At 51.6% G+C, this 12,958-nt stretch overlaps 1 protein-coding gene across 10 annotated transcripts in view; it reads left to right on the top strand.

Moving 5' to 3' along the window:
* Positions 1-12,958, top strand: part of Abr (ABR activator of RhoGEF and GTPase) — a 198,784-nt gene that overhangs the window by 167,264 nt on the left and 18,562 nt on the right. The window contains exon 1 of one of the 10 annotated variants that reach the window (XM_039085533.2): positions 2,754-11,244. The exons of the other annotated variants lie outside the window; for them this stretch is intronic. Coding sequence (XP_038941461.1) covers positions 11,083-11,244 — 162 coding nt within the window. The 5' untranslated portion in view covers positions 2,754-11,082. Of the gene's footprint in view, positions 1-2,753; positions 11,245-12,958 lie in introns of those variants that run through there. 10 annotated transcript variants of the gene reach the window in all.

Raw genomic sequence — 12,958 nt, 5'->3', positions numbered from 1 at the left:
GGATCAGCAGAAATACGGCAGGAGTTTGGGGGAGGGACCCTCATGTGAGCTCAGAAGAGCAGGAATGTGCAGGGAGTGGGGCAGGAAATGGAGGCACCCAGCTTGCTCTGGATAGGAGGGGCTGTGCGCCAGGCAGGAGGGCAGGAGGCAGGAGGGGAAGGGATGAAGAAGATGGCCTGTAGGGTCTAAGGCCCGTCCAGTGCTGTCTTGAGGTCAAGAAGACCAAGACCACAAAGGGTGAAGACAGGCCTGCCTTCACATACATAGGTTGTCTGTGGTTCAGGGACCTCCATCCAAAGTTGGAGAAGCTTTTGATTGGCTACTGGACAGATAGTAAGTGACAGTACTCACGGGAAGTATGGCCTACTGAAATTCATTAGAACACCTTACCAGCTTGTTCCACCTCTCTTGCAGGCTTTGGAATTATCCATTTCTTTCCAGACCCTCAGAGTCATATCTTGTGGATTTTCTGTACAGTCACTGCACTATCTACCTCTCCCTGCCGGCTTGCCCAAGCCCAGCTCAGCCTGAAGCATCCTCCATTAGCTTGCTTTGGTTCCCTGTTCCCAGGGGGACTCCTCTATGTTTATCCTGGTCTATTTCTAACTACACCATTCCAGACTCCAGATGTGATCTTCCCAACAGTTGTCTGATTAGCATATTCCCAGGGTCCAACCAGTCAAAGCTGGCTGGGTCTGGAGGGGAAAGGCAAGCTAGGGTGATTTTAGGGCTGGGCCATTTAAAGAGATCAGAGCTCTTATAAATAAATGGAGAAAGTCACAAAGGCCAGTCTCTATCTACCTCCAGTGCCCAAATCAGCAAATCTAGTAGTATTTAAACACTCTTAAATCCCCCACCCCCATATAGGAGCTCATATAGCCCAATCTGGCCTCAGATTCTCTGTGTAGTCGAGGCTGGCTTTGAACTCTTGATCTCTTGCATCTATCTCCTGAGTGTAGGATTATAGGAATGTGCCACTGTGCCTTACTCAGCCCTCTGTATTTACACTTATTTATTTGTTTTGTGGAGAAAGAAGGGTTGGAGGGAGTGCTCATGTCGAAGCACACCTGTATAGGTCAGAGGACAACCTGTGGAGATCCGTCCACGCATTTTCTTGTATCCATCACCACCATGCGGCTTTGGAACATTTTACTTTCTCTGGCAGCTTTATACCTATTAAATGGGAACCGCCTTCTCCCCTCCCCCAGCCTCTGGCAACCACCATTCTCCTCTCTGTACTTGACTGATTATCATAATGCCTTCAGGGGTCATGCATATCCCATTTGTCTTTCCCTACTTTCCTTTTCAGAGCTCAGTAATATTCCACTGCTGTGGATATATCGTATTTTGTTTATCCGCTTATCCAACTGCGGACATTGGTGTTTGCTCCACCTTTAGACTCTGATAATTTCAGTTGGAAAATAAAAAAGGGCAAACCCTAGCCTTTGGAGATGGAGATTTCAAAGTCTGCTTTCCAAGCTTCATGAGCTTCACATGGGCTTTTTTTACTTCCCGCTGCAAAAAGGCAGTAGAGCCCCGTGACCCCAGGTCACAGCGAGGAGCTTGGTGTGGCTAAGCTGACTCTGATCTTCTGTCCCCTAGGGAGCTTGTCTGGCTCCTTTCCTCAGCTCTCCTGTCTCTCCTCCTCCCTTGGACAGCAGTTGTTGAGTGTGGTATCCAGTGACTTGAGACTGTGGGAAGAGCCCTGGGTTGTGGATCTTCATCAGTTAAGTGGGAATTATTCTCCCTTCTCACTGCCATCTTGTAGGATGCAGGTTATGGAATCTACCCAGAAGGGCAGGTCAGAGCTCCGTGCACACATCCATTTACTCATGTTTCCCTCTTTATCTGCATTTGTCTGCCGGGCACCCTGTAAGTGACAAGCACTGAGCAGAGATCCCAAGAGAACAGACTTCCCAATGTAGTAAAGACACCATTGAGAGGATTTGTGCCTTCAGCCTGCCTTGAAGGGGCTTTGAGGCCAGACAGATCAGAGGTCTGTCTTGCTCCTTCTGTTCATTATTTGGGAGAATGGGGCGAGTTGTTCCATCTGACTCAGTTTCTTGTACATTGGGTTGTGATAAGAACTGAGTGTGAAAGTTCAGGAGGCTCTTGGGACGGGGCCTGGAACAGACTTGGGGGTGAGGAGGGCCCAGGCAGACCCAGCTCCCCACTCCAGGAATTCTGGGTATACCTTGTCAAGAAGTCCCCTCCTAAGGCTGCACCTGCCAGTGTCCTTTGTGTTTGAGCTGGGGTGCCACATCAGGCTCTACTGTCTTGAGGTGATAGAGTTAGAGCAGCTGTGGTAGAGGATCTGAGGTGGCCCTGCCCTGCGCAGAGCAGCTGGGCTCTTCTCCTAGAGCTGCTCTCAGCTGGCTCAGGGCACTGTATGAGGAGCCCTGGAACAAGGGACTTTTGTCAGCTACAGGAGAGCTGCTTCTGGTCTCAATTACTGTGCAGAGTGGGAGAGCTTGGAGGGAGACTGGGTCAGGAGCCTGCTGGAGCAGGAATGAAGACTCCCCTCCCCAGCCTCCTACCCTCGTGTCCCCACTTAACTCTCCCTAATGGCCTGTGAGCCAGTTCTTGCCCTGGTTCTGGGACATTGACCCATGAGACCTTTAGTCTCTCTCTCTGAGTAGATGACAAGGCTGTTAATGGAACTCCTTGACTCTTTGTCCTGTTTGTCCACTAGGCCTTGTTTATAAACTGAGTGACCACAGCCAGGTCCCTGTTCCCTGGTAGAGGGCATTTTTTTTTTTTTTTTTTTTTTTTGGTTCTTTTTTTCGGAGCTGGGGACTGAACCCAGGGCCTTGCGTTTCCTAGGCAAGCACTCTACCACTGAGCTAAATCCCCAACTGGTAGAGGGAATTTTTAACTAATGGAAGTTGGTGGGGGTGGGGAAGACTGGCCGGTGGCCCTTCTTCCCCTTCTTCCCCTTCTCCCCCTTTCCTCTTTTTCGTTGTTGTTGTTGTTGTTGTTGTTGTTGTTTTGTTGTTGTTGTTGTTGTGTTGTTTTGGTTTTTCGAGACAGGGTTTCTCTGTTTAGCCTTGGCCATCCAAGAACTCTCCCTGTAGACCAGGCTGACCTTGAACGCACAGAGATCTGCCTGTCTTTGTCTCCGAGTGTTGGGATTAAAGGAACACCACCACCACTGCTTGGCCCTTTCGTTTCCTTTTATCCCACCGCCTGCTCTAGAACACAGACAGGGGTGGCCCCTCTGAAAGATCGACTCCCCTTACCTCCAGCCTGTACCAGATATGAGTGTCCAGGGGTTGGTGTCTGTGAACGTCTGCCCCACTGCTCTCAGTGCTGCCCCCGGTGGGATGCTTTTCTTTGCCATGGTCACTACCACCCGACAGTCCTGGAGTCACGTGGGGAGCGAAGGCTGTGGAACAGGCTTGGTTTCTCCTCCGATGGTCTAGGGGAACTGGGACCATTGTCCAGGCAGGAGTTCATTTTGCTTTCGCTAGTGCAGACTTTTCCCCACCCCAGTGTCTCTGCTGTCACTTTCTTTTGTCTATCCAGATTTTTATTTTGTTCTGTTTGTTTTTATTTGTTTGAGATAGGGTTTTTCTGTGTAACAGTCCTACCTGTCCTGGAATTCGCTTTGTAGACCAAGGTGGCCTCCCGAGTACTAGGATTAAAGGCGTGTGCCACTGTACCACACTTGGCTACTGTCACTCAAGGCTGGTCCTGATGCTAGGCATGGAGTGTAGGTAGAGGCACATTTGTCTTGGGGGCATGGGCAGGCCTGTGGGGGCGCACGCCTCAGCTGAGCTGCCTCCGTCGCCCAGGTGTTCCTGATCTGGGGAACCTGGACCCTACCAGTCTGTCCTGGAGACAGAAGAGACAAGATGCATTTGATAGGAGTAGATGGAAGCCCCCTTCCCTGCTCCTCACTATGGGATTCCATCTTGGCACGCAGGCTTGATGCCTCTCCTAGGCCCACTCTGCATGTAGGAGACACACTGAGAAGCCAATCCAGGAAGCATTCTGCTACCTGCTCCCTTCAGACCCTGGGAACACCCAATGCTGTGCTCTCAGCTCTGGCTTCTGGACCCTAAGGCTCAGAGGCAGAAGACAGGTTTGATGCCAGCATCTGGCCTTGGCTGCCTCCCACAGCATGTCTTCTCAAACTGGATGAGCATCAGGAGCCTTCTTCAGGTGGGAGCTGCTGCTTTGCCTTCCTAGAAATCTAAGTAACTGATGTGGTGCCTACTTTAATTTGTTCCAAAAGCTTTAAGAAAAGGACCTAGATAAATTCCAAGGGAGTTATAGCTGAGACTGCCTCTGTGTGCCAGCACAGGGTATCTATCCATAGAGCGGCATCTATCTGCTGCCTTCCCCAGGGGTAATGAGGGTGTGGATACTGTGCATGCTCTTGGGTTAGTCCTCACGCTGTGAAATTAAATACCTGGTTGCATGCTCACCACATGCACCTTGAATTAAATACTGGGTTGCATGCTCACTGCATGCCCCTTGAGTTAACTGCTGAGCTGCAGCAGCTGCAGGGCAGACCCCAGAGTGACTTGAGTACCCAAGATGGCCTAGAAAACACCATTCTGAATGAATGGACGAGATGAGTGTTAGCTCACTGGAAGCCACTGGGAGGTAAGGGGCACTTACAGTTTTCCCAGAGTGAAGTTAAGACTTGAGTTCTGAATCAAATATTCTACTTAAGAATAAAAGCCCCTTGGAGAGATGGCTCAGTGGTTAGAGCACTGACTGTTCTTCCCGAGGTCCTGAGTTCAATTCCCAGCAACCACATGGTGGCTCACAACCATCTGTAATGGGATCCGATGCCCTCTTCTGGTGTGTCTGGAGACAGCTACAGTGTACTCACATACATGAAATAAATTAATCTTTTAAAAAAAAGAATAAGAGCCCCTAATCTGGGCAGGGCATGGTATTGCCGACCTGTTATCCCAATACTCAGGAGACAGAAGCAAACAGATTTCCAGGACTTCAAGGCCAGCCTGGTGTACATAGTGAGTCCCAGGTTAGCCACCAGAGCAATAGAGTGAGATTCTGTGTCCTAAAAGAAGGGGAAGGAAAGTTCCTAATCTCTGAAATTCCCCATCTCTCCTACCTTGAGCGGGAGTGAGGGCCATTGGCTGCTGTCAAAGGTAGCTGCATCTGTGTGAAGAACTGTTGTCTCTGCTCAGCTTTGGACCACAGACACTGGAAAGGAGATCTAGGGCTCCCGGTTCAGCCCGTAGAGCTTGAGGGGTGCATGGCCCGAGATAGGTGAGGACTAGGGGACAGAGCTGTGGGTTCCCTGCCCAGTCTCAGTCAGACTCAGCACTCTGCTTACTCTTTTATATGATTGGGTGGTAGAGAGGCTGGAGCATACAATTTCGTTTGATAGGCTGGAGAGGGCTCAGCAGTTAGCAGCCCTTACTACTCTTGCAGAGGATCCGGGTTCAGCTCCCAGTACCCATGTGGTAACTCATAACTGCCTGTAACTCGGGTTCGAGGATATCCTCTACTGTAGTGTGGCCTGGGAGGCTCCCTGTGTCCAAAACACTCCTGGAGTCCTCTACCACTGACAAGGAGCAGGCAAATGGTCCATGGGGGATTGTGTCTTTGCATACTCCTGGCTGCTGCCTGTGTCCTGTCCTGGAGTCATGGAGTAGATGGACATGTAGAGATGGAGTAGGTGTTTTTCTACCCCATCCCTGGGTGGATTTAGTTCTGAATGATCAAAATGTTCCCAAAGGCTCAAGCGGATTTTCCACCCTTTCCATGGTCAAATGTGCCGTGAGAAACACAAGGGATTGCCAGGGACATGCTGTCCACCCAGTCTTTGCACAACTCATAAGCTCTTAGGCTATTTCAGCCTCTCCTGTCCACTGGGAGCCCTGGGAACAGCCACCTGAGGTGGTAAGGCAGAGTGAAGAGGGGCTGCAGGGGCATCAGTGCTTTGGACCATGGCCATCTAGGAACCAGCACAAGCTTCTGAGGAGACAGCAGGAGGGCAGGCCACTTGGGTGGGCTGGGAAGTTTTTTCATCTTAGCTACAGTGTGTGTAGTGTTTACACTTGGGCCCATCCTGGAACCTGCTCCCAACCCTGGACATCTATCTATAACGACCCATACCTGCTTAGGAAGGAAGGATTTGAGCTTCCAGAGCTGAAACTGCTATAACCCCTTACATGATGTTTATTGGGCATGAGAAGGGCTCTGGGCTTTGGAGCCCAGGAGGGGAGCAGGCTCCCTACTGAGCCCGGATTTCTTCTATTGAGTCAAGGCAGGGGGTAGTCACTGGGGAGTGGCCAGGTTGCTGTTAGGCTGAGTTCCCTTTGAGCTTCAAGAAAGCCTGTGCCCGGGCTCAGCGGTTAAGAGCACCCGACTGCTCTTCCGGAGGTCATGAGTTCAATTCCCAGCAACCACATGGTGGCTCACAACCATCTATAAAGAGATCCGATGCCCTTTTCTGATGTATCTGAAGATAGCTACAGTGTACTTATATATAATAAATGAATAAATCTTTAAAAAAAAAAAAAAGCCTGTGCCCAGCATGTAGTCAGGATTTATTTGGCGGTGAATGAGTAAATGAACCAAAAGGTGGCTTCTTGGCTTCTTGGCTCCTTGTTGTTGATTTGAGCTAGGAGTTTTCCCGTATTGAAGGCCTGAATGAGAAGATACTAAGGACTTAACTCCTTGTTGTTGATTTGAGCTAGGAGTTCCCGTATTGAAGGCCTGAATGAGAAGATACTAAGGACTTAACTTAGTGGGTGGTAGCCTTAGAAAGAACTTAGAAAAATCCTTTGATTTCTCAGTTTGGAAAGACCACTGGCTATCAATCAGCATGTGTGTTTAGCTAGGATGGTGTGTTAGTGTTACTATCATTGTGATAAAACACAATGAACAAAAACAGTTTAGGAAGAAAAGGGTTTATTTGACTTACACTTTCGAATTGCTGTTCACTAAAGGAAGTCAGGACAGGAACTCACATGGGGCAGGAACCTGGAGGCAGGAGCTGGTGGTGCAGAGGCCGTGGAGGGGCGCTGCTCACTGGCTCATCATGGTTTGCTTTCTTACAGAGCCCAGGACTGGGGCCCAGGGGTGGCACCACCCTTCACGGGCTGGGCCCTGCCCCATCAATCACTAAGTAAGAAAATGCCCCACAGGTTTGCCTGCAGCTGGATCTTATGGAGGCATTTTCTCAGTTGAGGTTCCCTCCTCTCAAATGACCTTAGCTTGTGTCAAGTTGACATAAAGCTATCCAGCACAGACGGGTACTTATCAAGATGAAAACACAGGACTGCAGGACCAGCAAAGCCATCCATGTTGAGAGGACAGGACCCTCTCTTGGTCCCCCGTTTTCCCTTGTGTTGTACCATGTCATCCCTGTTGGCATGGCCTCCTCATAGGACCTGGTCTCTCTGGACTCAATGCTTATCTCCAACCCTCTTCTGTACTGTAGCCTCAGCCTGCCTCCATCAGCATCTGCCTTCCAGGTCAGTTCCTTTGGGCCTCTGCCATGCTGCTCTCTTCTGAGATTCAGAGGCTCCCTCCCTACCCTTATTCCTCCAGGCTCCTGTGTTCTACCTGGGATTCTCAGAGTCTCTCTTTGGGGGAGCTTCCCCTGATCACTCTTGAGTAGGGAGAGCTGGCATCTGAGCTGTAAGACAAGGCAAAGATTGGAGTTCCAGTCGGGGATGGGGGAGATGAAAGTCGTTCTGAGAAAACCCGGTAACTGTAGAGAGGCAGACTACATATTCTGAGGTTCTGAGAAGGAACCTTCCTCCTGTGTTCATGGGCCGGGGATTGGGGGAGGCTCGCCTGCAAGCTTTCCTTGGTACAGCTCTTGGCAGGGAGACCCTGCCTCTCTGTGGGCAGTGTTTCAGGCTGGGCATGAATCCCTGTTGACCTCCTTTGCCTCAGCAATGCCACTGCTGACCACTTAACCCAATTTTGTCTCAGTCACATCTGCGCTGATTAGAGGGTGCCCCCTCTCTACATATAGCCAGGGTCCTACCCTTCCCCCCAGGGACAGCCACTCTTTGCTCTGGCCAAGAGCCAAGGGAAGGGATGAAGGAGAATGTGACAGTCCACCAGAGATGTTTTCAATTCGGGGGCAGTGACATCTGTTCATTTGTGAGGGCCTTACCACCCAAGCTCTGTTTATCCAGACACAGGAGGGGCCCTGAGTATCCTCGGAGGCGGTTCTGCCAGGTGTGGCTGAATGGATAGGGAGGACTCGGTGGGAGGGGATGTGATTACTTCCTGGGTGGCCAGCCTAGTGTGAGCCTGGCCTAGCAGAGATGAGGACCATCTGATTGTCTGCAGAGACCACACTATTCAGACTGCTGCTTTTGAGGAACTTGCTGGGACATCATCATCTTTCAAAGCTCTTCCTCCACCCTGCTCCTAGGCCACAGGTTTCAGGAAGGAACGAGTCAGGCTTGGAGAAGAGACAGCAAATCTGTGCTGTCCCCAGAGGAAGGCTCCAGTCCTTGAGGAGGAAAGGAAATCTCCGGGGAAGAGGCTCCCAACTCAATCATCCATCTGCTAAGCACTTTTATCACCATGGAGACCAGCTGGCCAATGCTCATCTAATCTGAGCTTGCCTTACCCAGACGAGTGTTGAGCCTGGGGTGTTTAAGACAGACAAGTGTAGGACTTTGGGAACAGGATTTATCCTGCCCCCTTTCTCCCACACACCAGTGGTTGGGGAGCAGTACACGGTGCCCCAGACTGCACTCTGTCATGTGACCCAGCTAGAAGGACGAGAACCTTAGGAAGTCAGTGTCAGCTGTTCTGAAGTTAACCAGCCAGCGCCAAATACCAGCTGTGTGTCTGCATCAGGTGCATTAGGTGAGCAGTTAATGGTGCCTTCTCAGCTAGTTACACCACCAGCCATTGCACCTTTGTGAAGGGACGCTGAGCAAAGCAGGGACCTGTGGAAGGGATAGAATGACTTACCCAGGGCTTATAGTGCCTCATCTCCACAAAGCAGCCCTCATTCCCTCCAGCTAAAACTGATCTTTCTCTCAGTTTCTACAGCACTTCCTCCTCACTGTCCTGGTGGTATAACCCCAGGAGAGGACACTTCTGTCCTCAGACGATACATAGTAGGTCCACAGAAGCTCTTCTGCTTCCTGTTAACAGTTAAGTTCCATTTCCTCCCTGCCTACCCTAGGCTGGCAGTTGTATCACCACTGGATTTTGGTTCATCTGATTCCTCAGCCCCGACTCTAGGGTCAGGCACTTAACCAATCCCTCCTCATGGAACCCAAGCCCTTAGTCCCAGGTAGAACTCAAGAGTGTCACCCGTACCACTCCTAGTATCATTCCTTCTAAGTGAGGAGGGCAGAGGTCCCACACTAACATCAGTCTACTATAGTGACTCCATTTCCTCAAATGTAAAGTGGGAGCGTTTGTTCTTTGTATGGTTGGAGGGACGGTTTTAGTCCATACAGAGAGAGGAGAAGAGGGTCAATGTGGTGCTAACCACTCAAAACAGCTGTCCTTCTCATCAGTTCTTGGCTGGCCCTGACGTTAAACTATCCCTTTCCCAGAAAGGTGCCCAAGGCAGAAACAGAAAACCTCAAGGACTGTCACTGGTTAAGACCCAGCAGGGGTATTCAGAGGGCCAGGACTGATTCATGTACCCCCATCCATTACTTTTCCCTGAATCCTGAGAACTGACCGCACTTTAGCCAGGCAGAGATTGTGAAAGCCCCATGCAGGGTACTTGGCTCGTGGTTGGCACTGTCTGATCCTGGTTTGCTTCCTGCATGTGCCCAGCTTTGCCGTGGTGGGATGTCCAGGATAACTGGGTCGCATATACTCTAGCCATCTAGGGTTCTAGCTTTTCGCTTGACTCTAAGTATCACACTCTTTAAGTAAGTTGCATGGTTAGCTTGAGAAAGGATTCTCGTTCTTCAGTTACGAGAGCTTGCTGGACACGATGCCACACACTATCTAGCACTAGGGAGGCAGGAGCAGGCACATCTCTGAGTTTGAGGTCAGCCTGGTCTACATTAAGAGATCCTGGCTCAGAAACAAAGAAAGAACAACAAACCCCACTCACTTACTAGTTGTCTTCCAAGGTTCCGCAGTTGCTCCTGTGCTGTTGGACATCCTCTGCCCCTTGTAGCAAAAGTCTTTGTGGTGAGGTGTCCAGGGCTGTAGCTGCAAACAGCAGTGGAGGAGCATCTCTATGTCAGTCATCCTTGACCAGAGTCACATTTGTTTTCACAGAGTCCTTGGTGAGGGTCACACGGACCCGATTCCGTCTGGGGCAGCTGAAGATGCTGCCCTTTATTCTGTGTTTGCCATAGGAGACTTGGAGCATAAACAAGTGGCTAGCCCTGCCACCAACTTTGGGACTGAGGAACTTGCCTCAGGGCAGGAATTAAGTGGGTAGGGAAGTGGAACTCCAAAGCAGTCCTTTGCAAGGGAGGTGGGCAGCTCTTCATGGCCAGATGCAGCTTTTACCCAAAACAGTGCCCCCTGGAAGTCTCTCCACTAGATTGGCCTCAAGCCTCCTTGATACCTACCCAAGCACCAGGAACAGTCTGGTGGTGAAGGAGTTAAAAGTAACTGGCTTGTGTTTAGCTTCCTGACAAACTTTATTTAGTAGAGACTAGAAGGAGAGATAGAGGGTGGGTGAGGAGAAACCCCAGCTTGCCAAGAGTTAAAACCCCAGGCCTGCCTGGTTTTGGAGGGGGCAGCTCCAGAGCCCGTTTTGAGTCACTTCCCTCAGTGGGGCGGTAATGTGTGCACTGCCTGCAGCGGGCTGTGGCGCTCTCCCGGTTCGCACTCCGTGTCCCAGGATCTGCAGCTCACAGGAGAGGGCAGCAGGCAGCCTGCGGGAAGGCACTGGGCCCTAGTGGTGCCTCAGACTCTGCTGCTTCCCGGCTGCAGTCTCCAGGGAGGGGGAAGGAGGAGGAGGAGGAGGAGGACGCAGAGGGAGGGGAGGAGAAACCGGAGGCCCACACCCGCTGCTTTGGGACTGCTCCACTAACAGCCCGGCTAAGCACTCGGGCACAGACAGCAGCTCTCTCCAGAGCCGCTTGTGCGCTTCTCCGCTTTTCTGCCTGGATCTGGCCCGGCAGGCTGACCGCTGGCATGATGGACATCCTGCCTCAGCCCGACTGCAGCCTGAAAGCAGTGTGTGAATCCCTGGAGCACTGCTGCCTGGATCAGCTAGAGGAGCCGGGGAACAAGCGAATGCCCAATACAGGCGCCCGGCTCTGGGGCAGAGTGCGCAGTAAGCTGCTTCGCCACAAGGTGCTAACAGGGGCAGGTTGGGGTGGTGGGGGGCTAGAGCGGCTTCGGGAGGTCTAGGGGCTGCTGGGGACTCTGTCTACCTCTGCATTACTGCTCCTGCTGGGTCCCAGAAGTCCCGGGACAGGCTGGAATATGGGTATGCTTTAAGTGGCTTGAACTTAGTGATGAATGCTAGTGGCAGCCCCCACCCTAGCCCTGGATGCCTTTTCTGCATCTGTCCCTGGCTCATCAGAAAGGGGTTTGTTTTCTGTGCAAGTGGACTCTGCTTGGCTTCCTTCTGAATATACACTGGCAGAAATAGAAGTAGATAGGCAGCCTCACTGGATCTCATTGTCTACCCGACAGCACAGCCAGCACAGCCATTCCCATCGTCTGTGGTATCAGTTCTCCATCCCTTTGCTGAGGAGCACCTCAACATGGTCTGCCATGTAAGCTTTTTCTGTGCCAGCTGAAAGGCTCTTGGCCACCAGGGAGGGACTGGTGGTGGCGAGGGAATAATGTGCTAAGTCTGGGGGCTATAGAACTGCTTCTTCGGGGACCACCCAGACAACTGCTGGACTGACACCAACTGGGCATCCAGCAACTCACTCAGCATGCCAGGGGGTTCCTGACCAAGCTATGCTAGGGCAAGCTGCCTGTAAGGTCTGGCCTACAGTCCCGGACCTGGGATTGTAGTTGGGATTAAAGTCTGAGATAGAAGCTGACTGTCCTACATCTGGGCAGGCTGCCTTGGAGCTGGCTTTAGGTCCTGGCATCAGGCATCCAAGGAAAAGCCAAACGCAGTACCTAGCACACAGTAAGTGCTTGATACTGCTGTAGATCAGTTGTTACAGGATGATCCTGGCCCACCCGGGCCTTCATAATCCTTCAAAATCCTTCAACTTAGTGACTGATGTGGAGTCTGTGATGGGGCTTACAAGTCTCCCTGAAGCTCAGGCTAGACCCTTGGCCAGGATCCGTGCCAGCCAACACTTGCCAAGAGGGGTGCTCTCAGGCCCATTGGCTCCTGTTTGGTTTGATCTCTGGCCAGTGAGGCAGAGTTGACCCTGGAGAGGTGACATCAGTCTTGGAAAGCGCTGGGTAGAGAAGCAACCTGAGCTATCCTGCTTGGGCCCCCGTGTCACCTTCAGTCTCCCTGGGGACCAAGCAAGCTGAGCCCTACTGGCCCTGGCATCTACCAGAGCCCCTCTGTGCTGAGGCAGCTGTTTATTGCAGGCAGCTTGGAGCCATCCCTATCCCCTCTCCTAGGTCTTGCTGAGGCCAGCAGACACCAGCCCAGAACACATCATTCCCAAACCCCAAGGTTGGCAAGAAACTGCCAAAGCAGGTTCCTGACCTAAAACTAGCCAAAGTGTTTGCAGCCCACCTGCTACCCTGGGTACCTGGCAGGTAGGGTTAAAATTCTAAACCTTGAAATCCACACTTTCAGTTCTCCTTTCATCTGTGTCTGGCAACACAGAAGCCACTTTAGGAACTCATTGGCTGGCTTGGCCATCAGTGGTATCTCACGGTTTCTGCATCTCATGTGATCTCTGGCTGAGGGTGGCCGGCCAGCCAGGTGCGGGACGTCGAGCTTGTTGGCGTCAGTGCAACCGCAGGGTGGCTGCGGCACAGGTCTGTGCTTTGTCGTCAGTGATTCAGTCCCCAAGCACATGCTGTGTGATAAAGTGTGTCAGTGTCATGGACACTGCAGGTAACAGAGGGACAGAGGGAC

The sequence above is a fragment of the Rattus norvegicus genome, chromosome 10, assembly GCF_036323735.1.
Source record: "Rattus norvegicus strain BN/NHsdMcwi chromosome 10, GRCr8, whole genome shotgun sequence".
In the NCBI taxonomy this organism is placed as follows: Eukaryota; Metazoa; Chordata; class Mammalia; order Rodentia; family Muridae; genus Rattus; species Rattus norvegicus.
This window is presented reverse-complemented; position numbering and strand designations above follow the sequence as displayed.